The following is a 22,878-nucleotide window of genomic DNA, read 5'->3' as shown; positions in this document are numbered from 1 at the left end:
TCCCGGAGCTCTCGGATCTACCTGCCCTGCTCCTCGTTAGCAAGGGTGCTTGCCTTGAGGGAGGCCTGGGCTAGCTCAATCTGCTTCTGATTTTCGGCTTGAACTCGCATCTCGTCCGCAAGCCTGGACTTCAAGGTCTCAATCTAGGCTTTCGCTTTGGTAAGCTTGCCGGATAGGATTTAAAGTTCCTTGACCCGCGAGTCGAGCGTCACCCTCAGATTTTCTTATCGACAAGACTTTTCTGCCAGTGTGTTCCTCAGTTCCTCGAGTTGCCTTGCATACGATAGTGCCTAGGCGTTCTTCTCCTCGTGCGAATTCTTGAGCTGCAGCTTGTAGTCAGAAACGGTGTCTAAGAGTCGAGTGACCTCGGCTTGGTGGGCAGCCTCGAGGCGGTGAATCAGAGCCTCGCTGAAGGCTGCTTGTTCTCCTTTGCTCTTTTCGAGCAGCCCGAGTAGCTGCCCCGAGCCGGCTGCTTCCTGCGCCTGGGTGCGACCCTGCATCTCCAGGCGCTACCGAAGTGCCAGGTTGTCGGCTTTCAAGGCCTGGATTTCAAGAGGCAGCTCGCCTACAGCCCTGTCACGATCCTCCTTGAGCGACTGGGCCTCAACCTCGAGAGCACGCTTCTAACGAGTGAGGCGGGAGATTTCTTCGTTGAGGTGGACGATCAGGTTTTCAGCGTTGCCCAGCTTGTGGTGCTTGAGCTCCAGCTCCGCGAGCAAGTCCTTGTCGCGGTCGGTGTAGAACTTCTTGAGGGAGTTAACCGACTCGTCGGTGTAGAAGGTCTGTTTGGGCGGGGTCTGGGACGGCGGGCAGCAGAAGCCCGGGGGGAACTCGAGGGGCGGCAGGACCAGGCTGTGCTTCTGGACTGCCTAGAAGAGCCGTTACTCGGGGGTGGACATTTATCTTTCAATCAATACTCGAAGAATTCTTACCAGAAGTACTCCTTTATTATCCGGTGGCACAGATGGTAAATTGCCTCCGACCGGTGCATCTGCAGCTACTCCAGCTGCCCCAGCAGGCCCAGCTCCCGCAGCTTCTCGGGCACCAGCCGGCTGTGTCCCAGCATCTCATAAACTGCCACCAGCAGCTTCAGCAGGGCCTGCTGTGAGGAAAACTCCAGGCCTGCTACCAGGCTGTCCAAGATTCCAAGGTCGATCAGTCGGTCACGCTGTTCCACATTCGCCGTGCAGCACGCGCTTGACAGCGTGATCAGCATTTCAAGCTTAATCTTGCTGCGCTCCAGAGGCAGCATCGACAGCAGCGAGGGTAGGAACTACAGTACCCGATCGAGACAGTCCGCTCTCAAAGCCAGCAGCCCCATCGCCCAGTACCCCTCTTGTCGGTTTAGCACGCTCTCCTGCCGAACGAAGTGTAGCACCACTTCCCACAGCCGCGCGGCTATGTCCCCGCAGCCTGCAGCCAGCAGGTTGAAAAGAAACCGGCCTGCTGGGTGGTTACAGCCGCGGACACTCGTTGGTCGCGTACTTGAAGGCCTCATCCGCAAATTCAGCGAGCTGGGGGGCCAACTTTTCTTCCTTGGACAGCTCGTTGAGGGAGAACAAGCAGTAGGAGGCAATGTCCTGGCTGTAGGCCATCATCCGCATCGCCAGTCGCTGGCTTTCTAGAAGGTCTGACAGGTCCTGCTCCAGCCCTGGCCCTCGCTCCGCCAGCTTCAAGTGCAGCCAGACCAGGGCTTACGCAGGCTGCCCCTGCGGTACTCGCTCCAGCCAGAACCGCAACAGCTGGCGCATGCCTTACTGGATCGCCCGGATCTTGAGGTCGTCGTACTCGGCCAGCTGGCTGAGCATCATGACTGCGCGCAGGTCTGGATGCGGCAGCGGAGAGGGGCCTCTACCGAGCTGCTTGAGCTCTTCGGAGGTCACTGGAGATAGCTGCTACGAGGAGCTTGGTGATCGACCGAGTGCATTTTGGAAGATGACTGCCACGCAGTGCGAAACGAGTTCGGGACCCCTGCTGCTGGATCTGCTCCTCGGAGAGGTCCTGGTCGAGGACTGAGCGGGCCAGGTCGCGGGCCTCGGCGAGGGCCTTGCCGACGATGGTCCTGCGGATGTCGCGGAGGACCTGTCCGCGGCGGACCTGCAGCTGGCGGGAAATGGACTCGCTGAGCATGGAGTGGGGTTTAATTAATGAACCAACCGAACTATGAGCAGCTGCTATCGAAGCTGGAGCGGCTGCAGCGGGAGCGCCAGCGCGAGGAGTCACGCACCCGCTCCCGCAAGAAGGAGGGGCACGGGCTCAGCCCCCAGCCCAAGCTGCGCGAGATCCGCCAGAACGAAAACCTGCTACCGAGTGATCGTTAGCGGATTCATAGCCTGGGCGCCACCAAGCGCAGGCCCGGCAAGGGGCTGCTCAAGGGCCTCACCCTCCGCCACTTCGAGGTGCTCAAGACTCTTGGCGCGGGCACCTTTGGCCGTGTCAAGCTGGTCCGGCTGAGCGGCGAGCCCGAGCCCCACGCGCTGAAAGTGATCCCCAAGTCCCTAATCATCCAGCTCAAGCAGGTTGAGCACATCAAGCTCGAAAAGCGCATCCTCGAGGAACTAGAGCACCCCTTCATCTACTCACTGAGGGCCGCCTTCCAGGACGAGCTGTGTGTCTACATGCTGTTCGAGTTCTGTTCGGGCGGAGAACTGTTCAACCGCCTGCGTAAAGACGGCCGTTTCAGCAACGACATCTCGCTCTTCTACGCCACAGAGATTCTGTTGGCTCTCACGCACATGCATGAACATGCTGTAGTCTACCGCGACCTCAAACCCTAAAACCTGCTGATCGACCGCGAGGGGCACATAAAGATCGCGGACTTCGGGTTCGCCAAGCGCCTCCGGGAGGGCGAGCGCACCTTCACCCTCTGCGGGACGCCCGAGTACCTGGCGCCTGAAATAATCCACGGCTCGCGTGAGGGCTATGGAAAGAGCGCAGATTGGTGGGCGTTCGGGGTGCTGATCTACGAGCTGCTGACCGGGCACCCACCATTCTATGACCTCAAGCCGCTTGGCATTTACCAGAAGATTCTGAAGGGGATCATTGAGATCCCGCCCTTCATGTCCACCCGCAGCAAGGACCTGGTCCGCAAGCTGCTCAACCCTGAGATCAAGTACCGTCTCGGCCACGCGGACAACGGCGGCTCCATCAAGCTACACAAGTGGTTCAAGGGAGTCGACTGGAAGGTTGTCTTGCGCAGGGAGATCCCTGCGCCATGGGTGCCGCCCCTCCGCGGGGCGCAGGACACCAGCTGCTTCGAGCCCGTGCCGGACACCCCCCGCAACCACGCAGAGCAGATCAAGCCCACCCAGCAGGCCATGTTCGAGGACTTTTGCTGATCCATCATACGAGTGCATGCCTCTCTAACGCCGAAATTTCATAAATTTTAACACTATTAATTTTGTCTGCTCGTTCGAGGAAAGGGCGTCCCCGTCCAGGCATGGAATCAGGCCCTGGGGGCTGGGAAGGTAGTTTTATTTTGATTAAAATAAAAAAAATTCCTTTTTGTTCAGCCAACTGACTTGCCAGTGCATCTCATATTATTTGAGAGAAAAAACAGAAATAATTAATTTAAGAATGCAAAAAAGAAAAAATAGCGAAGCTATCTTCTACCCTAGACTCGTACACGTGGCAGGCAGAAAAGTGATCCGCGAGCTGTTCCCGGGCAAGGCGGGCCTTCTCGACCAAAGCCAGCAAACCTCGAAATGCTCAGAATGCCAGCCGCCGCAGGGCGAGAGCAGCGAATGGCCGGGCAGCCTGGCAGACCTACGCGAACTGCTCGAGCAGCTGTAGACCTAATGAATTTTAAGAAGGGGTGATAAATTATTTTATCTGGAGGATGATAATAGAATTTAATGATCAAGCCCCTAATAACCCTTCTGCAGGCCCCTGACCCTGCCCCCGAGGAGGACCAGGTCCTTGCGCAGCTGCTCGGCCTGCACGCCCAGGACAGGGAGTTCGATGACCACTTCCACAGGGCCTTCCTCTTGCTGCAGAGGAACCGTCTTCATGTGCTCGGCAAGGACGGCGCATTCCAGTATCTGCAGATGAGCAGGCTGCTTTCGCGGGATGCCAGGCTCGCACAGTCAATGGAGCTCGAGTTCCTGGAATGCCTGGCTGCGCGGGTTTTATAGTGGGGCCCCGAGGAACAGCTCTAAGCACTAGTGATGCTGCGAAGGGCAGCCGAGATTCCTAAACTGGCTCTACCAAAGAACCTTTCAGACATCATTCTCGAGCTGTTAGACCGCCCACAGCACGCGGTTGTCAGAAAGGCCATTGAGCTGCTCCTTGCCTTCGCCAAGCACAGAGGCGAGCCAGTGCTGGCTGCATTCTCTGAGCTCAAGCCTGTCGAGCGTCTGATGGCGGCTCTGGTACGGTTCCCCGGAAAGAAGGAAGTACTCGCGTTCTTCGTCATGGCCATGCGGAGAGCAGACTTTCAGGAGAGCTTTCGGAGGCTGGACGGAATCGGGCTGATGTTCGAGCTGGCGGGCGTGCAGGCCCAGACCGACACAGCGACCAAGGCCTGCGCCCTCCAGTTTTTGAGACTCGCCGAGGAAATCGGCGAGCTAGCGACCGAGATGAAGAGCGAGTATGCGATCTATCAGGCCCGGCAAGTGATCGAGTCTTCTCGCAACTTCATGCAGCTGACCCTCATGGCCAGCCTGCTCACCAACCTCTGTCTGGACGACCGCATCTCGACCATCATCTCGAGCACCTGCGGGTCAGCGATCATCACCACCCTGCTGCAGATAATCCAGCTGAATGCGGAGGGGCGGTAGGTGTTCTCCGACGTGGAGGCGGAGCAAGACAAGGCCTGCCGCGAGGGCAGTGCGGTCCTGCTGAAGCTGCTGCGATACCTCTACGTGATCGACCGCAACAAACTGGTGTTCAAGAGGCTGCTGCCGCCCAACATTCTGGCCGAGTTCATAGATATCGGAAACTATACGAAGGCCTTGCCGCGGTACGCAGGGCTGGTCGAGCAGCTGTACCGCACCGATGTGGCCGCCATCATTGCCGAGGTGCAGCAGATCAGCAGGGAGCCCCCGCAGAGGCTGGGAAGCTATGAAATCCTGGAGCACATCGGCCGCGGTAGCTTTGGCAACGTCCTGAAGTGCAGGAAGCAGGGAGACGAGTTTGCGGTCAAGACCATGCCGATCGGCGAGTCCATGGAGAAAGAGGTCCTCGACCGCTACCACAATGAAATTAGAGTGCACCGCTAGCTGGTGCACCCGAACGTGGTCCGCTTCTACGAGTCCTTTGTGGTTGGCGGTGACCTGTGCATCGTCACTGAGCTGGTCAACGGCTTCAGCCTGGCTGAACTGATCCGCCTGCGGAAATAGAAACAGGCAACTTTCCAGGAGCGCGAGGTTTGGCAGGTGGCCTTAGGACTGCTGTCAGTGCTGCATTACCTGCAGACTCGGGACCTGGTCCATTCCGACATCAATCCTTCCAACATCCTGGTCGACGAGTATCGCAAGCCGAAGCTAGTGGATTTTGGACTTTGCCAGGAAGGAGTCGGTCCGGCTGCGAAGTCCTTCACCGGCACCTTGCGGTATTCTTCACCAGAGACTGTGCAAGGCAGCCCACCATCCGCGCTGTCGGACATCTGGTCCCTCGGCTGCACTCTCTACGAGATGGTCTGTCTCCGGCCCTGCTTCGAAAATCCCAACCCAGTGCGCATCTCCAAACAGATCAGCAGCCTGGAGTTCGAGCCCATAACCTCGGCGAGTGTCAGCGAGCGACTCAAGACAGTGATCAGCAGCTGCCTAACACCAACCTCCTCCAGGCCGTCAGCAGACCAGCTGCTGAAGCAGTGCCTGCCAGAACTACTGGAAATGTGCAGTGAGCTGACAGGCCAGAACATCACCCTCCAGAAAGAACTGTTTAAGTACTCTCGGCTGTCCGGCAGTGGCCAGCCCAGCATTCCGGTCATTATCAACCCTGCTTTCCTCCAGCAGATCGACAGTCCTCTGGCCATCCATATCAGAACCGTGCAGAGGCTGATGTCACGCCCACCTCTCGATCCTGAGACCAGCGCGCTCCTATCGGCCTACCTGCATCGGACCCTGCTCTCGCCACACTTCGACCCCGCGACCCTGGAAGGCGAGCTGTAGCGGCTGCAGGCCCGCAGCCAGGAGGCCCTGCGGACAGTGCGACTGAAGACCATCGGAGGGAGAGTGCTGACCTATCATGACGTGGGGGGATGGCTGGACCAACGGAGTGATTGAGAAATCATATGTTATTCTTCAGGAAGGTCAATTTGTTAAGGTCTCGCTTGGCGATGCCCCGGTCCAGCTCCAGCGGAAGCGAGTGCCGCTCCAGCAGGTCAAGCAGGCTGTCCGAAAAAAAAGGGTTGGCTGGGAAAAGCTTTAGATCGGTCTGCAGGGGTGGCTCAATGAACCGTTTGTGACGGGTTCTTCGCGAGCCGGGGTTTATTGTGGCAAGGCTTGTCGCTGAGGCCTGGGTCCGAGCAGTGTCTGATTTCAGTGGTCTGGCAGTCGTTACTTTCCGGGACTTGTGAATTTTGGGGTGCTGGCGGGAGCGGTCAGGCAGGCGTTCCCGGAGGTTGGCCTGCAGGGAGAGCAATTCTGGCCATTCGAAATCGTTATTTAAGGCTGGTGAAAATCTGACTTTTATAGAACGAGAGTGTTGAATGGACACGATTTTTGGAGTTGATAAAATCGTCCATTTCGCCGAGCAGAATCTTCTCGAGCAGCTCCTCGTGGTTGGTCTCACTGGCGGTGGACCCGTTTACCTCCTCAGCCGGCAGGTGCGAATCTGCGTTCATATATAATAGTCTAATCAAATGCGTATACCATGCATAAAACGGGCAGCCCAGCCGCCCTCGATTCATTAAGCAAATACAATGGATTGACTCACGGCTGGCTGGTCAGTGTGCTCTGGCGCAGTTGAAGATCCGACCGAAGGCGTTGCCGGTGTCGAAGTTGGTTGTGATTTTGAGCAGTATCCCCAGCTCCTTCCTGATGCCCTTGGTCCGGAACTCGCCGAACTGCTCGTTCAGGGCCTGCTTGTCGCGGGCGCTCATCCTGCTGCGGTCATACTTGAGGCGCTTCCGCATTTCTTCCCTGACCCGCTCGATCTCCCACTTCTGGGCTTTTGTCATGATGACGTCTTGCTCGCAGATCGAACTGAGGGTCTTTTCGTAGTGGGAGATCTTCCCGGGGGAGGGGTACCTGGGCCTGGCCAGCTTCTTGCTGGTGTGCTTGGGCTTTAGCTACTTTTACATTGATTTTGAATGAAAAAGATTTCCGGTCGAAAGGTTTTATACCCTCTTCTGGTCAATTCTGACAGGACGTTCCACACAATCATTTTCTAGTCAGAGCGTGCTTGAAGCCTCTGGTATTTTTGCAGATCGGTTAAAATCCAATCAGAATTTCACTGTTTGGCTGTTTTTAGGAAGCGAAGATTAAATACTTGCCGAAATTAAAAAAAAAAAGCAACTGGATAAGACGGATGAACAAGCCAGTTGGCTGTATCACAGCTTTCGAAAGCAAGAACCAAAACCGAACAGCTTATAATGTTAATATTCTCAATACACTCTTTGCAGCTAGACGCGGATCAGCTGAAGGTCTGTCTGCGGGTTAGCATAGGGACTGCCCGAAAATAGGGAGTGATTCTCCGCAGCCCCTACTTCACGGTCACGGAGGGGCGCTCTGACTGCCGCTTTTAATTTCTGTATGACGAGTAGGTGGAAAATCGCATCCAGGTCGAGGCCCTGTCGGAGATGGGTGTGGGGTTGGGGCTCGTCGAGCTGAGCTGGCAACGAGGCGAAGAGATCAGGGCAGGAAGGATGAGACTACACTAGGGCATGCCCAACAGCAGGATCACAGTCTGCCACGAGAGGATCTAGCGGCTGGGCTTTGAAGAGAGCCTATGCCCGCACCACAGTTACAGGGTCAGATATCTGCTGCTGTAGCGGGAGCATAGGCAGCATGGCAATGTGATGTCAGAACTGCAGGCGACACTGGAGCAAAACAAGGCAAGGGAGAAGGCCATCGATGTGGAGCGGATCAAATTGCAGTCAGAAACACTTGAACATTACGAGAAGCTGAATGCCCAGGCAGCCAGGATAGAGCAGTTGGAGGGCCGGCTAGCTGCGAAAGATAGTGAAGTGAGGTCAGAATCGACTATCGCTGACTGCCCCAATTGCGAGGGCATTGAGCAAGCTTGCCGTAGGGCTTTCGCCAAGCAGAAGGAGCAGATGCTTCTGAAAGTAGGGGCTCTTGAGAGCGAGCTTGCCGCCGCCAGCGAGAGGGCGAGACAGCTCAAGCAGAGCAACAAACAGGCCCTGTAGAGACAGGGGCGATAATTCAGGGCTGAACTGTAGTCGCTGGAGATGGCCTTTGAACTGAGCAAAAATAGCAAGACCATCAAGATCAAGGAGCTGGAGGCTGGCTTGAACGACGCGAGGGAGGAGCTGCTGAACACGAAGGTCCAGCTCGCCAAGGAGTGTGACGTCAACCGCAAGGCGCGGCAGGCAGGCCTACTGGAAATCGAACAGCTTAAGCAGCAGCTCGCCGATAGCTCACAGCAACTGGCAGAAAAGAGCGAGCTCCTCGAGCAGCAGCTGAAGGCCAGAGAGTTTCTGGAGCTGCAGATGCAGAGCAGCAAGGACTCGATCCAGACGTACCTGAACTAGATTGAGATCCTGGGTGACAAGGAGCGGCAGCTTGACCTAGAGCTGAACATGGAGCAGAACGCGAGGCTGGTGCTGCAGCAGGAGCTTGCTGCCAACAACAAACTCCTCGCAGAGCTGCAGAAGGAGTACGACGATATGTGCCTCATCAACGAGGAGAAAAAGAAGGAGCTCAGCAACTTCTTCCTTAAGACTATCATCGAGTCGAACTTCGAGGGCGATGACAAAAAGGACGAAATCAAGATCATCGAGCCTGAGGTCCCGCGCAAGTCGGCGCTGAGGCGTAGGCACTCCCTCCGCAAGACCAGTGAGAGCGACATCCTGATCTGCGAGGAGGACCGGCTTGAAGTCCGCTCCAGGAAGAGCGCTTGGCAGGCCCCCGACAAGGAGCCAGAACGCAAAGAGCCGAAGGCAGAGCCGCATGACAGAAAGTCGTTGTTCTCAATCATGAAGAACGAGCTTAAAGGCTCTGATCACTTCAGCGAGATCAACCTGGAGGTAGCCAGGTCTACTGTCGACCTGAAGCATATCATCAAAAAGAGTGGGGGCAGGAAGGATGTCATCGAGGAACACGACCACAAGAGCCTGTCCGAGCACAGCCCCCGTCTCGAGTTGCCGGGCGTGCCGGGCGTGCCGGGCGTGCCGGGCGTGCCGGACTTGTAGGAGGCCTCGTAGATCGAGCAGATCACTGGGATCGTGAAGTAGCAGCAGGAGGCCAACATCCGGCAGGAAGTACGGATCAAGGAGCTCGAGGCGCAGCTCAGCCATGTTGCATAGCAATTCCAGTCTTCCCAGCTCGAGCAGAGGCTGTTCAATGAGGAAGAGCAGGCCCGACTGGAATCCTCTTTAGAACAATTGGAGCACTAATACGCTGTCAAGGAGGATCAGATCACCAGGCTTGAAGAAGAGCTGGCTGGGGTTACTGCAGAGTTGGTGATTGCCAGAGGCCAGCTGTTTGAGTAGAGTGCCAAGGCCATCCAGCTCGAGGAGGAGGTGGTTGCAGCCAGGGCCACCGCCCAGCAGGCAGAGATGAAACAAGACGCTCTCGAACGGGACTTGGCCAGCAAGCATGAGTAGCTATCGGGGTGCTTGGGCAAGATCTAGCACCTTGAGGGGAGGCTTGCTGAATACAAGATCCATGAAAGCTTGATCGAAGAGCTGCAAGAGACGAACCAGAGGCTGGAGGCAGATGTAGAAACCAAGTCTGAGTTCCTGCTGGTGGCAGGGAACAGACTGGATGAGCTGATAGTCAAGGAGCAGACCCTGACAGCAGAGGTGGACAAGCTGACCGAGTTGCGGGGCCAGCTCTAGAGCCAGCTGGCTGAGTAGAAAGCACGGAGAAGCGAGTTAGGGTGGATGGTCGAGCGCTCAGAAAATGAGAAGAACGAGCTGCTGGAGGAGCAGGAGCGAGCTACGCAGGAGTACCAGAGCCAGGTGTACGAGCTGGCCTCTGAGCTCAAGGTGCTGCAGGAGAAATATCGGAGGGATTGTGAGTTCGCCTAGGCGGCGAACGAAAGAGCCGAGATCCGAGGGCTCGAAGAGGCCCTGTTTGCGTACGAGACTCGGAAAGAGCAGGAGGAGGAGTAGGAACACGAGTCAGTGGAGGAGCGGAGCGTGTAACTCAATTTTGATCTGAAAGAGCACACCTACGTCTACGAGAAGAACACGGTGCTCCAGGAAGTAGTGGACAAGAAGAACTACGACGAGCTGGCGCAGCAGCTGAAGGACGTCTGGGAGACCTACCTGCTGGCGGAGGAGGAGATCGCCCGGCTGTTCGAGGAGAGGTGTCTGTACTTAAACGAGCTCAACATCTTCACCCTCAGCAAGTTCCAGCGCACTCTCGACTTTAACGAGAAGATGAAGCGGCTGACCGTGGCGGGCTAGTCCCCGCGCTCGCCCAGCATATTCTCCCGGCGCAGGGACAGAGACCAGTCCAACGTCTTCGAGTCCAGCTTCCAGGAGGAGTCCAAGGAGAACCAATACTTCGACCGGGACTCGGTCCGCCACTACTCCGCCAGCAGCGAGGTCCCTGTCCCGCACGAGGAGGAGAGCGTCGCCCTCAGCCACAAGACCAGCCTCGAGCGCCTGGAGAAGGAGAACGAGGCCATGCTCTTCGAAAAGGCCGAGCACATCAACAAACTCAACGAGAAACTCCACGACGCCTATGAGGAGATCGACAACAAGGTGGCGGCTCTCGAGCGGCTGTAAGAACAGGTCGAGACTTTGGCTACCTCTCTTGAAGTCTTTAAAGATGAGGCCATCAACTTCGGCCAGCTCAACGCCTCCCTTGAGGAAGAGCTGCAGCAGATCGGCATCGAACTGGTGGCCGCCCGCAGAAAGGCCTCATAGGCGGAAGACAAGAATCTGAAGCTGTTGCACGTCCAGCGCAGGGACACGCTCCAGCACATGGAAAATGCCCGACAAGACCAACTCTGCATCGAGGGCCTGCAGGAATTCGTCGACGAGCTGCAAGAACGACTCAAACAGGCATAACAGGATAACCAGTAAATAGCCAGCTAAAGGAGCAAGCTCGAACTGGCTCTAAAGACGGCAGAGTCTTCTTGCGCTGGGTACATCGCGGAAATTTAGTAGCTGAAGGCAGGCCTATTGAATATCCGGATACCGGAGCAGCCTCGAAGAGCAGAGTCGAATGAGACTGCGAGCCAGACCGACCCCGAGCCAGTGGCCACGATTCTTTAAGACTCGGAGCCTATCAAGTAGAGGCTCAAAGACCTGGAGCAGGAGCACGCAGCTCTCTAAAAGCTTTATTCACAGCTCCGGACTGAATCCGAGAATCTGGCCTGTTCCAGGGACTCTTTAAAGTAGCAGCTGGCAGAGGACCGCGCTGAGTTTGATAACGCGGAAGCACACTACCAGGAGATCGTCGAACGGCTGTCCAGCGCTCTGGAGAAGGAGGCCGTCAAGTGGCAGGAATCGGTCAGCAGACTTGAACTGCAGCTGGAGGCAGAGCACATAAGCGGAATGGAAATGGCGCAAGAATTGCACAAAGAGCGTAAGACCAGCAAGGCGTATGCGGACTCTGTGGAAAAGCTGCAGCAGCAGATCGTCCTGGAGCGAGAGGTGTCTTCCATCGAGCGTGAGAAAAACGACAGGCTGGGCAAAGAAAATTCGGCTATCGCAGTTGAAATCAGGGAAGCGCAGAAAGACAGACATTTCTTAAGCACGAACTCTGAGCGACTTACTCGAGCAAACAAAGAACTCACGGCAGCCCTGGACAAGCTCAAGTTCGACCTGAAGTCGAAGGAGCAGGCCTTCAAGGAGCGCATCCAGCAGTAGGAGAAGGAGCTGACCCGACAGTCCCTCCGCACGCAGGACTACGACCTGCTTAAGAAGAGCAACGCTGAGCTGGTCAAGAAGGCCATCGAGCAGTCCAAAATGATCAGCGAGTCTCGCAAGGAAATGCAGGAGAAAATACAGGCCCTCAAACAGGAGTTCGGTGAGCGTCTGAAGGGCAGTCGCTTTGGCGCCCCCTCTGTGGCCTCAGCCCCTGACCGCAAGGCCTACGAAGACCTGCGACAGCAACTCTTGGAATACTTCAACCGCATAGTGTAGCTGGAATTCCAGTTGCACGAGCTGCGCAGGGGCCAGGAAAAGTGCCCTCGTTAAGTGTCAGAGTGAGTAAAAGGAGTGACAGGCGGCTGCAGGTCAAGGCAGCGAAGTGTTTTTCCTGGCAGAATTTATTGAACGATGTTGATGCGGTATGTGGAGGACGAGCAGGGCATCCGCGTGTATACTCTGCAGGAAGTGGTCGATGGCAGGTACTCGCTGAGCGCACATCCCGCCCACTTCAGCCCCGACGACCAGTATTCCAAGCAGCGGCTGCTCTGCAAAGAACGCTACGGACTCCTTCCCACCCAGCAACCCCCGATCCAGTTCTGACCCATCATCCATATCTATCAGCTCAACCAAGATTAACAAAAACAAACATTCTTCCTTTAAAGACTTTATTTCACAATTCTTTTAATACGGAATGCAGCGTTTCAAAGGACTTGGAAATTTTTTTCGATTTTTCCGATTGAGCGGAAGGACGACAGCAAGGACCTGACCGTCCTAGGGGACTGGGTATTCTTTTATTTTCGATTTTTAACTCCAAGGTCATCAGTTTTTTCAGAGCTTCATCACCTTCAAGAGCAAAGAGGAGGCCAGCATCAACATAACCTCAACCTGCGCCTCTGTCAGGGACTGGGCGGCACTTGGCAATTACTTATAAATTTCTTTGACATGACTCATATGCCAAACTACTAACTTCAGTCTTTCCCTGCTGGACAGTACGGTCAGAGTGTTTAGCTACCTTAAAATAGCCTTGCAATCCTTCGTTAATAGTCTGTCCTGAAGGCGTGAATACAAAAGTGGTGCAACTGACTGGAACCGAATATCGTCTAACAAACATTCCAACCATCTGATCTTCACATTTTTTAAATGGAAATTGCTTAACTGCAGATAAATCGACTTTAATTCAAGGAGAGTCCTCGTCTCCTGGAGACCTACTTAGAACTAGCCTCCGGAGGAGTGTGTGCCCGCTCGCAGACGGTGGCCCTCAGACATGGCGTCGCCCACTTCCACAGCGAGCGGCTCAGGGCCAAGGCGGTTGCCCCCCTCATCCTTACAATAAACGTTATCGAAGGAGGTAACTGCATCCCACTTACAAAGATGACCGTGCCCCTGCTTCCACGGACCTAGTAAGTCCTCGAGACTGAGGAAGTTGCTGTCCATTATGACCTCATCCTCGCGGAAGAGGCGGAGTCATCTTCCTGTGGAAGTTTTGATTAAGAGTGCTTTTCTCCGGTGGAAACGGAAAGATAACAACAGTTCGAAATAGCTAGCGATAGTATCAGTGAGCTTAACCTCAGTCCGAAGCCGAACTCGATGCCTCTCAAGGCATTCTACCCGCCTGATTAGCAAGAGCCCAGCAAGGGCCGTGCCGTGGTGCACAAGCCCTACGAGGAAGACATCTCCCAGAGCGACACGGCCATGGATAGAGAGCCGACCCCCAGCACTGGCGAGGTCGGCCGGCGATGGGGCGTGATAATACTGGCGATCACGGTAGGCAGCCTGGCGACGCTGCTCTCACTGTGAATTACATCAAGAAAATCACAGGGCCCTGAGCTTTGAGTTGGTCCGGAAGTGCCGGACGCTGTTGGTCCTTGGTTCTGAGTCGATCACCACCTCGCCCACCGAGTGGATGGTGCTGAGGGAACAGTCCACTTTTTCCTGGCCGGGCTCCACTCGCGCCAGGAACTGTCTTATCTACTCCAGAGTTCCAGGCCTTCTCGGCTCCGAATGATCTTCCTGGATCAGAACTAGTCGCTTTTCGCAGTCCAGTCTGTGATAGAGCTACTCCATCTGCTGGTAAGAGATCATGCTGTCCCTCCGGCTGCACAGGAACAGCACTGGCACAGGTACTCTCCCCAGACGTTCTTTCAGGTCCAGGTCTGCAACCCTGAAGCTGGCCTTGTCGGTGAGCCGCTGCTCCAGAAAGGGCAGAAGCAGGTCGATGACGAACCCCGGCACCCGGTACCTGTTCCAAGCCAGCTCCTTGACCAGCTGCGTCAGAGAGGCGAAAGGGCTGTCCAGGACTATTTCTTTGACATGCCCGCCGTCATTGGCCATGTGCAGTAAGGCAGCCACCGCACCCATCGACCTCCCCCATAGAACAAATTCCTTAAAGCCCCGTCTCATCAGCTCCGTCAGTACTTTGCTAATGTCCCGGCTCTCCCAGTAACCGAGAGTCGAATGCTCGCCTTGCGATTTGCCCGAGCCCGCGAAGTCGAAGGTGCAGTAGCAGTGGCCCGCTTAGATGGCCACCGGCAACATGTTGACGCCTTCGAGCCGAGAGCCTCCATTAGAATGAAGGTACACCACGCAGCTCATGTTGGGCTCCTCCAGGAAGCCGAACAGTGAGGCCTGGATGGTGTGCTGACGCGAGTTGGTAACCGTAAAATCAGTCCTCCTGAGATTCCTGCCGGCCATCCTGAAAGAAGCAGGGCCCAGGTCCTTAGCAGCATAATGCAACCGGGCGGGCCTGATCAGCAGCTCGGCGAGGTCATCCAGAGACATCTTATTTTTAATTTTTATTGAGGGCGGCCAGAAGTAATAGGCCTGGTTTCCGAGAGGTTGTTTTAATGGGTTTATTATCAGCTATTGATTATAATATGAATATCGTTGGAGATAATAGTTCCTGCGCAAGTTAATTTCTATACAAGCCGGCGTCGGTCCAGGCCACATCCCCCACCCACAAGGTCAATGCCCGCACCACTGCCCGCTCCCTCCGCCACACGCTCCAGCAGAAGTTCTCCCTCTCCCGCCCGCGCCAGTCCCACCCCTCGCAGCTGCTGCAGCTGGTCCGAGAAAAGCATATCCTGGCCTAGCTCTAAAGCAAGGCATAACTCTCGAGCAACGAGCAGGAGCAGTTATGGCAGGTGGTCGAGGCGTTACTGAACAGCCGCCAGATCGAATCGATTGAGCTGGTCAAGAGAGCTGCCAGGCTGGTCAAGAAACTGCCGTTGAAACAGCCGCAACTTCGAGGCTGTGCTGAAGAACTTGCCAAGGAGAAGATTTTGCAGAGGGAGATGCAGGTGGTGGCGGAGGTGCGGGCCTCAACCGACAGCAGCTTTTCAACGCGCCATCTCTACAGGCAGCTGAAAGCCAGTGGACTGCCGATCACTGAGGCCTCGGTGCACAGACTGATCGCCTATCAAACTGCTCGCATGTGAACCATGAGTAATCATCAGACCATTTCGACCGTAAAAAACTAGAGTCCTTCCAGCCAGGCCTCGCCCTGGTTGAGCACCAGACTGTTGACCAGCAGGTCTGTCAGTCCCTCCTGTGGCAGGTTTTCGCGCCGCACGAACAGGTTGCTGCTATGCGGGCCACGCAGCTCGACCTTGACCGAGTCGAAGAAATCCGGGCGGTGGATGAGCGTGAGCTTGTGCTCCTAACCATCCAGAGTGATGTTCTTTTCGAGCAACACTTCGCCAGTGGGCTTGCGTGAATTGTGGAACTTGACTTTGAAGTGGTTGTAGACGGAGTGGATGCGCTCTAGCCGCTGGGGCTGTTCCTCCTTCTTGTCGCGGACAGGAACGTCCTCCTCTTTTGCGATGCGGGTTCGCATCTTCTTGATGAACCGGTGGGCCAGCTGGATCGAGTAGACCGAGTAGCAGGTCTGGACTTCCTCCTTGCTGACCCGCACGATTTCGTCCTTGATTTCGTAGGAGAGAGGCTGCTCGTCCTCGTTCACGAAGGGATGGTTTATTATCTCGTCGATGGTGATGCGCTCGCTCGGGGCCTTGGCTAGCATCCGTGAGATCAGTCGCATGAAGTCCACGTCTGCGCCGGAGGGGAAGCTCACTTGCTCAGTGCAGATGCGCTGGAGCATGGTGTCCCGGTCATCTGAGGCCGAGAAGAACGGGTGCTGCTTGAAGGCGAAGGCGTAGAAGGTCACTCCCAGGGCCCAGATGTCAGCGGCCTTGCCCTTGAATTTCCAGATACCGTCGCCCTTGAGAGCATGGACATACTCAGGCGGGTAGAAAGCCTCAGTGCCCTGGATATCAGTGACAAAGTCATCGACCTTGCCATCACCGGTCAGGGACAGTCCGAAGTCCGCGAACTTGGCCACGTCCGAGACATCGAAGAGGATGTTTTCGGGCTTGATGTCGCGATGGTAGATATTCTGGAGATGCATGAAATGCAGAGCCTTGACACAGTCCCGGACGACCCGCCGCATGCCGGGTAACGCACGCCGGCAGGTGAAGACTGCCCGGTCGCAGTCCCAGTCCAGTAGCTGCCCGTTCTCGCACAGCTCCATTACCAGGAACAGCAGGTCGTCGGTGGGGTTGATGATCACCTCGTAGAGCCGGAGCATGTTGCTGTGCTGCATCTTCTTCATGACTGCGATTTCGCGCATGATGGCGGGCGAGAGCTGCCCGTCGTCACGCTTCTTGCCGAATTTCTTGACGCCCGTGCGCTTGCGCATCTTCTTGATCGCGTAGAGGACTTACCGATCGTTGACCATCCTGCTGACCTTGAGCACCTCGCCAGTGGACCCCGCACCCAGCACGCCCAGGACGCGGTACTCGTTGATCATCCACGTGTCGCCGTCCTGGGCCTCGACGTGCTTGACAGTGGTGCGCACCTTCTGGCTGCGGCGGCTGCCCAGCATGCTCAGCAAGTCAGCCATAATGAGAGTGATATACTTTTGATTGATGCGATCAGCTTTGTTAGGGCGAATTGTAGGACACCAGCGAGACCAGCGCCGGCCCACTCCGCGCCCGCGACTCGACCGCTTGGCTGGGCGAGGCCTGCCCCAGCGCCGCCTGCTACTCCGAGCCCCCGGGTGCAGTCTTGCTTTTAAATTTTAGTGTCTTGCTAAATTAGTGCAATCTGGCTTTAATGGCAGCCATGAGGCCAGGCGATGGAACCTGCGGGCTGCTGCAGGATTTGAACAGCATTTCGATCACCTCGCAGGCCTAACTCCGGCAGGCCGAGTCGGGCTGGCCGGCCTCGAAGATAATCCGTTTTATGAAGGCCGCGCGGATGGGCCGCTACCCGAGCAGCTCACTGTGGCGAGTGAGGTAGCGCTGCACCCTGCGGATGGTAGAGTAGAAATAATTCTTGACGGCGTTTTCGGACCTGATGAGGGCGTGACCTGCCGGGCATCTACTTGGCAATTTCTGACCAGTGGTTGTGGTGCCGCCTGTGCAGCTCAATGAACAGCTCCAGCTCCTCTCTGCTCCACTCTCTGCTCACCAGCCCCACACTCAGATGGTTGAACCATCGCTCCCGACACTGCTTGCCGTTGCGGGCAAAGCTGTCGATCTGCTCGGCCATCCGGTGGGCGATCACTGACCAGTGTCGCTGTCCGTTCTATGCCACCAACTCCTCCAGCGCACGGTCTTCCTCCTCGGACCACAATCTTCGCTCCATAAGATTTGTTTAATAAAAACCGGGTCACCCTAACCTTCCCAACCCCAACCCCAAAAACCCCTACCTGGACAATGCCGGGACACCCCACCCCGTTCGCCGGCCGGCCCAAAGTGAAACGCGAAACGGCTGTCCAATTAACTCTTTGTTTTTAATTATGACATAGTCTGACCCCAGTATCCTAATGGTCCGTGCGGGATAGCTCCTCGCGTAACTCAGGGCCCTCCCCTCTCCCTCTCGCTTGCTTTTTTACACCCACAACTTCCCTGGCATCATGGCCTCGCATACCGCCATGGTCCGATCACTTGGCTAGTTGGTGCAGCGGCTTTGCCAGGCCGCCTACCCTAACCATCGTCTAGACCAGCCTCTCTCCCTCAAGCGTGTTCAGCTGGCCCTCGACTCCATCTTCGACCGGCTTGAGAACCTGTTCAAAGTTGAGGCAGGAGAAGCAACAAGGAAATAGTCCTCTCGGCCACAGGACAAGTACAACCTGGCCCGCCCCGAGCTATAAGCAGAAGAGCTACAGGCTCTGGAACAACGGATACAGTAGCTAGACTGCTGGCAAGTCTAGGAATTCGCCCCGGAGGAGGTGGCCTACCGCGAGGATGCGTTTAGCTATGTCGACACACCGGAAGGCTTCCAGGAGATGCTGGCCGAGCTGTAAGGCAAGAAAGAGCTGGCCCTGGACCTCGAGCACCACTCAGAACACAGCTACCTGGGACTGACCTGTCTGATCCAACTCAGCACGGCCACAAGGGACTACGTGATCGACCCCTTTCCGCTATGGCAGCTGATCCCTAGGCTAGGCAAGTGGCTGGCAGATCCTGAGGTGCTGAAGGTGCTGCACGGAGCCTACAAGGACATCGAGTGGCTGCGAAGGGACTTCGGGCTGGTGGTGGTCAACATGTTTGACACGTTCTTTGCTGCCAAGTTCCTGAAAGATGCGGAGGCCAACCTGGGGTACTTGTTGGCCAACTATCTGTCGATCCGCCTTGACAAAAAGTACTCGCTGGCGGACTGGCGGACACGTCCTTTATCGCCTGAGATGCTGGAGTACGCCCGCAAGGACACGCAGTTTCTGTTGCCCCTCCGCCGCAAAATGCTTATGGCGGTGTCTCGCCGATGCGCGGAGTTGAAGTACCCGGAGACCCAGGCCCTGCAGATCATCCACAAGCAGTGCCAGGATCGGTGCTTGACTGGCTTTAAGGCCCCTTCTGGCTGGCAGGATGAGCCTTCTGCCGTTAAGATTTTAGGGGAGGTGGCCAGGAGCGCAGCCCCGGCGCGAGTGGCCAGGCTGAAAGCCATCCTGGCCTTCCGAGACGAGCAGGCGCGAGCGATGGACGAGAGCCCAGAAAGCACGATGAGCAAAGTCACCGTCAAGATTCTGCTGGACAAGTACGCAGACCGCAATAACTCCCTTGCCCGGCAGATCGGCCATAAGTCGATGATACCTCTACCGAAGCTAGCCGAGTTCCTGGCCCAGCTCAACCAGCAGCATCCTCCCAGCGTCAAGACCCAGGTAACCGTTGATCTGCCTGTCTTCATTCCAAGCAAGCCGGTAGCAGCCCAGCCAGCCTGCGACATTACAAGAGTGCAGGTGCTGATTGATCCAATAACAACCGGCCGGTCTTTCAGGCGTTTTACACTGGGTAAAGAGAAGATGCTGGATGACCCGACACTGGCTTTAGGGTTGTCGCTGCGGACAGCAGCCGTGGGACCGGCTGAGAGACCGGCAGCCGAGGAGAAGCGGGTGGGGCAGTAGGCGGGGTAATGGAGCGGACGGGTTCAGGGCGGGCGAAGGTGGAGCAAGGTGGAGAAGCAGGCGCGGGCGTTCGACAGCATCTTCAGCTACGAGTGAGCATTAATTAAAAAGATACTGCGCAGATGATGACCTTAGCCAAATAAGGACTCCTGATTATCGCGAGAAGGGCTGAGTGCGCAGGTCATCAATCCTCGTACCGCGCCTCCGTCAGGAACGGGTGCTCTAGCGCCTCCCGCGCGGAGGGGCGCTTCGATGGGTCGATTTGCAGCATGCACCGCACGAAGTCGATGAAGTAGGGGTCTGCGGTGTGCAGGCGCGCCTGCAGGGTGGTCTTCTTGGGCACGAAGATCTGGATGAGGCCGGTCTTCTTGCGACAGTCGAGCATCTCGGAGTTTTCGTAGACTCCTTGGTTGGACTCGCCATTGTCGTCGAAGAGCTCGTGGAAGATGAGCCGCTCCTTGGTCATGAAGTTAGAGACCAGTTTGCCGTCCTTGAGCATCCACTCAGGCCAGGGCCCGACGATGGAGGCGACGCGGGCCAGGTAGCCCTGGATCGAGTCGTTGTGGAACAGCACGTGGTTGGTGTGCAGCTCGGCGGCGATGCAGCCCAGCGACCAGATGTCGATGCGGCAGTCGTACTTCAGCCCCAGGATGACCTCGGGCGCGCGGTAGGAGCGGGTCTGGATGTAGGGCGAAAGGCGGTCGTGGGTGAAGATGCTCGAGCCGAAGTCGATGACCTTGACGGAAAAGGTGTCCTTGTCCTCGAGGAGGATGTTTTCGGGCTTGAGGTCGGTGTGGATGAGGCGGAGGGAGTGGATGTAGTCGAGGCCGACGAGCACCTGCCTGCAGACGCGCTGGATGCGGGCCATGGAGAAGCAGTTGGGCTGACCCAGCTCCTTGCACATTTTGTAGGCCTCGTAGAGGTTGTCCTTGAGCAGCTCGGTGACGATGAAGAGGTGCTCCTTGTGGTAGAAGAAGTCGTACATCTTGAGGACCCGCTTTTCGTGGACATCGCCGTTGTGGTTGATGAACTGCAGCAGCTTGATCTCGTCGATCGACTGGTCGAAGTAGTCCTTGTTGTTCTCGATGATCTTCATGCAGTAGCGCTGGTCAGTCTCCAGGTCCAGCACCTCGATCGCCTTCGAGAAGGCCGCACTCCCCAGGAACTGCACCTGCTGGTACCGCCCCGCGATCACGTTGTTTATCAGGATCGGGAATTCCTTGGTGTCCTCGAACCCCGTCTTCTCGCGGTTGAAGATGATCTTCAGGTTGAAGCAGTCGTACACCACGTCCTCGTACTCGATCGGGTAGAACGAGTCCTCGTGCTCGGGGAACCGCAGGCCTGCCGGCAGCTTCTGCGGGCCCTCCTTCTGCGGCTCTCCCAGCTGCGTGTTCTTCGCCATCGCCGCCTGCGGGTAGTTGTACTTCTGTGCGATCTTCTTCGACACCTCTCGGAACTCTCGCTCCCCGATCTCGTAGACGTCGTAGCCCGGGTCGTCCTCCCCCGTGTAGTCGTCCACCACCCCCACCACCTCCTCCAGTCCTTCCCGCGCCAGCTACGGGTCCGACAGGATGTCGCTGTCCGAAAGGTGCTCTGACTGGATCATCGAGGGGGCCTTGTCGTCCACCTTGAGGCTGGAGTCCTGCCCCATTGACTGTTGCTGGGGCTATCGGGCTAGCTCATATACCGAGGGCGACTTCTTCAGCTGCTTGCCGTGGCGGCTGGCCCTGGAGGGCAGGCTGATCTCCACGCTCTGGTTGTCACTGTCGTGGAGGGTTTCGGACTCGGCCCGAGGTGGCTCCCGGAACCCAGCAGTGGCCTCGACCAGCCGCTGGAAGACTCGATTGCCGGACAGCTTCTCGACCTTGCGAGCCAGCTTTTAATCCTGGACAAAGCGAGGGCTGTTGACCATCTTGAGCATGAGTTTTTCCATGATCTTCTCGGTCTCCTCCTGAGTGTATGGCCGCACTTTCTTCTTGAAGTCGGCAGGTGCAGCGGGTGCCTTCCTGTGGGTAGCCTCCTTCTCGCGTGCGTATTTGGCCATCATCACCCGGTTGACGATCTGGGCCAGATCCACCTGCACTGGTTGCTCGGTGCGGCGGATCTGCTCGGCCTCCTGGCGGAAGCTGGCGAGGGTGCGGGTCATGCCGAACCCCTCCAGGAAGCCCTCGATGGCTTCGCAGGCCTCGGTGAGCATCATTTGAATTGATAATGCTGCGGGCAGGCAGGCGGTTCTGCAAGTCCCTGTCGGAGCAGATCCTGGCTCGCCTGGACGGCAAGCACCAGCAGCTGCAGCAGCTGGTCGTCCAGCCCGACCAGACTGATGCTCAGCGCAGGGACATCCAGCAGCTCATGCCCCTCTCAGCCTGCTATCAGCGTCTCACTGGGTTGGGCTCATAGCTTGCGCAGCACGAGCAGATGCTTGCTTCAGAGACCGACAAGGAAGCCCGCGAGATCATCGAACTGGAGCTTAGCGATGTGCAGGCCCAGAAGAAGCAGCTGGAGGAGGAGGCCCTAGGGATGCTGCTGGAGCCGGAGCCCTATGCGGACTGCGATCGGGTGACCATGACCTTCCTGCCTGGCGTGGGCGGCAGCGAGAGCGCACTGTTCGCCAAGGATCTCAAGGAGATGTACGAATGCTACTTCGGGCACGTAGGCTTCAACTCCCGAGTGCTGCAGGAATTAACTGACGCAAACGGGGGGTTCAAGAGCTGCTCGCTGCGGGTGAGTGGCGACTGCGCCTACGAAAACCTGATCTGCGAGAGCGGGGCTCACAAGGTCATCCGCGTGCCAGAGACCGAAACGAAGGGCCGACTGCATTCCTCGGCGGCGATAGTCATCGTCCTGCCCGAAGTACCCAACAACTACGTGGTCAACGAGAAGGACATAAAGTACGAATTCATGCGCAGCGGCGGGGCAGGCGGGCAGCACGTGAACAAGACGGAAAGCGCGTGCCGGGCCACCCACATTCCTACTGGGCTGTCGGTGCATATCCAGGACGAGCGGCAGCAGGACCGCAACAAGATCAAGGCCACCTCCATTCTCAAGGAAAAGGTCTTTAGGCAGCACTACGAGGAGGTGATGGCTGAGCGCAACCGCAACCGCAAGCTGCAACGGGGCACTGGTGACCGCTCCGACAAGATCCGCACCTACAACTTCGCGGCGGACCGGATTTCGGACCACCGGACGGGCGTGACTCTGCACGGGATGGAGCGGATGCTGGCAGGCGAGTACGTGGGCCAGCTGATCGCAGCCTACCAGGAGATGCAGCAGAAGGAGCGAATGGAGCAGTTCTTAAGATGATTGTTTAGAACGATGAGCAAGCATTCCAAAAACAACACCTCTCGCAACATCTTCACCTACGGCGAGCGCAGGATGCTGAGGGGGCACTACGGCACCCGCGCGAGGAAGCTCGACCAGGACTCCATGAAGCCCTGCCACCACTGCTCCATCTGTCTGAGGCCGGCCTAGAGGCCGGTCGCCTGCCCGGACGGCCACCTTTTCTGCAGGGACTGTGTGT

At 56.9% G+C, this 22,878-nt stretch overlaps 5 protein-coding genes across 5 annotated transcripts; 3 read left to right on the top strand and 2 right to left on the bottom strand.

The window, feature by feature from the left end:
- The first annotated feature begins 2,147 nt into the window (after positions 1–2,147).
- Positions 2,148–3,338, top strand: LOC127594833 (cAMP-dependent protein kinase catalytic subunit PRKX-like). The gene is given in 2 exon segments (XM_052056599.1): positions 2,148–2,302; positions 2,354–3,338. Coding segments are annotated over 2 exon segments (1,140 nt in total).
- Positions 3,339–12,364: 9,026 nt separating this feature from the next.
- LOC127594829 (H/ACA ribonucleoprotein complex subunit 3-like) lies at positions 12,365–12,556 on the top strand. Its single transcript, XM_052056595.1, has one exon. The coding sequence runs from the start codon at positions 12,365–12,367 to the stop codon at positions 12,554–12,556; it is 192 nt and encodes a 63-aa protein (XP_051912555.1).
- A 2,872-nt stretch (positions 12,557–15,428) lies between these two features.
- On the bottom strand, positions 15,429–16,853 carry LOC127594832 (calcium/calmodulin-dependent protein kinase kinase 1-like). The gene is made up of 3 exons (XM_052056598.1): positions 16,698–16,853; positions 15,684–16,649; positions 15,429–15,611 (listed from the first exon to the last, which is right to left on the bottom strand). The coding sequence occupies exons 1-3, from the start codon at positions 16,851–16,853 to the stop codon at positions 15,429–15,431; spliced, it is 1,305 nt and encodes a 434-aa protein (XP_051912558.1).
- A 2,689-nt stretch (positions 16,854–19,542) lies between these two features.
- Positions 19,543–21,555, bottom strand: LOC127594831 (uncharacterized). Its single transcript, XM_052056597.1, has 3 exons — positions 21,268–21,555; positions 21,046–21,222; positions 19,543–20,913 (listed from the first exon to the last, which is right to left on the bottom strand). Exons 1-3 carry the CDS (start codon positions 21,553–21,555, stop codon positions 19,543–19,545), a joined length of 1,836 nt encoding a protein of 611 aa, XP_051912557.1.
- A 221-nt stretch (positions 21,556–21,776) lies between these two features.
- LOC127594830 (peptide chain release factor 1-like) lies at positions 21,777–22,661 on the top strand. The gene has a single exon (XM_052056596.1). The coding sequence runs from the start codon at positions 21,777–21,779 to the stop codon at positions 22,659–22,661; it is 885 nt and encodes a 294-aa protein (XP_051912556.1).
- The last annotated feature ends 217 nt before the right edge of the window (positions 22,662–22,878 follow it).

Source organism: Hippocampus zosterae, unplaced genomic scaffold (assembly GCF_025434085.1).
Source record: "Hippocampus zosterae strain Florida unplaced genomic scaffold, ASM2543408v3 HiC_scaffold_279, whole genome shotgun sequence".
In the NCBI taxonomy this organism is placed as follows: Eukaryota; Metazoa; Chordata; class Actinopteri; order Syngnathiformes; family Syngnathidae; genus Hippocampus; species Hippocampus zosterae.
Note: the sequence above shows the minus strand (reverse complement) of the source record. Positions and strands in the feature narration are given on the sequence as shown.

Coding starts and splice junctions, on each gene's coding strand:
- LOC127594830 (XM_052056596.1), top strand. CDS start 21,777: ATGCTTGCTTCAGAGACCGACAAGGAAGCCCGCGAGATCATCGAACTG.
- LOC127594829 (XM_052056595.1), top strand. CDS start 12,365: ATGTTGATGCGGTATGTGGAGGACGAGCAGGGCATCCGCGTGTATACT.
- LOC127594831 (XM_052056597.1), bottom strand. CDS start 21,555: ATGCTCACCGAGGCCTGCGAAGCCATCGAGGGCTTCCTGGAGGGGTTC. Junction 21,223..21,267: donor AAAAACTCATGCTCAAGATG/GTCAACAGCCCT, acceptor CTGGCTCGCAAG/GTCGAGAAGCTGTCCGGCAA. Junction 20,914..21,045: donor AGCTGAAGAAGTCGCCCTCG/GTATATGAGCTA, acceptor TCGGACCCGTAG/CTGGCGCGGGAAGGACTGGA.
- LOC127594832 (XM_052056598.1), bottom strand. CDS start 16,853: ATGGCTGACTTGCTGAGCATGCTGGGCAGCCGCCGCAGCCAGAAGGTG. Junction 16,650..16,697: donor CCACTGGCGAGGTGCTCAAG/GTCAGCAGGATG, acceptor GCGATCAAGAAG/ATGCGCAAGCGCACGGGCGT. Junction 15,612..15,683: donor CCGTCTACAACCACTTCAAA/GTCAAGTTCCAC, acceptor CTGGATGGTTAG/GAGCACAAGCTCACGCTCAT.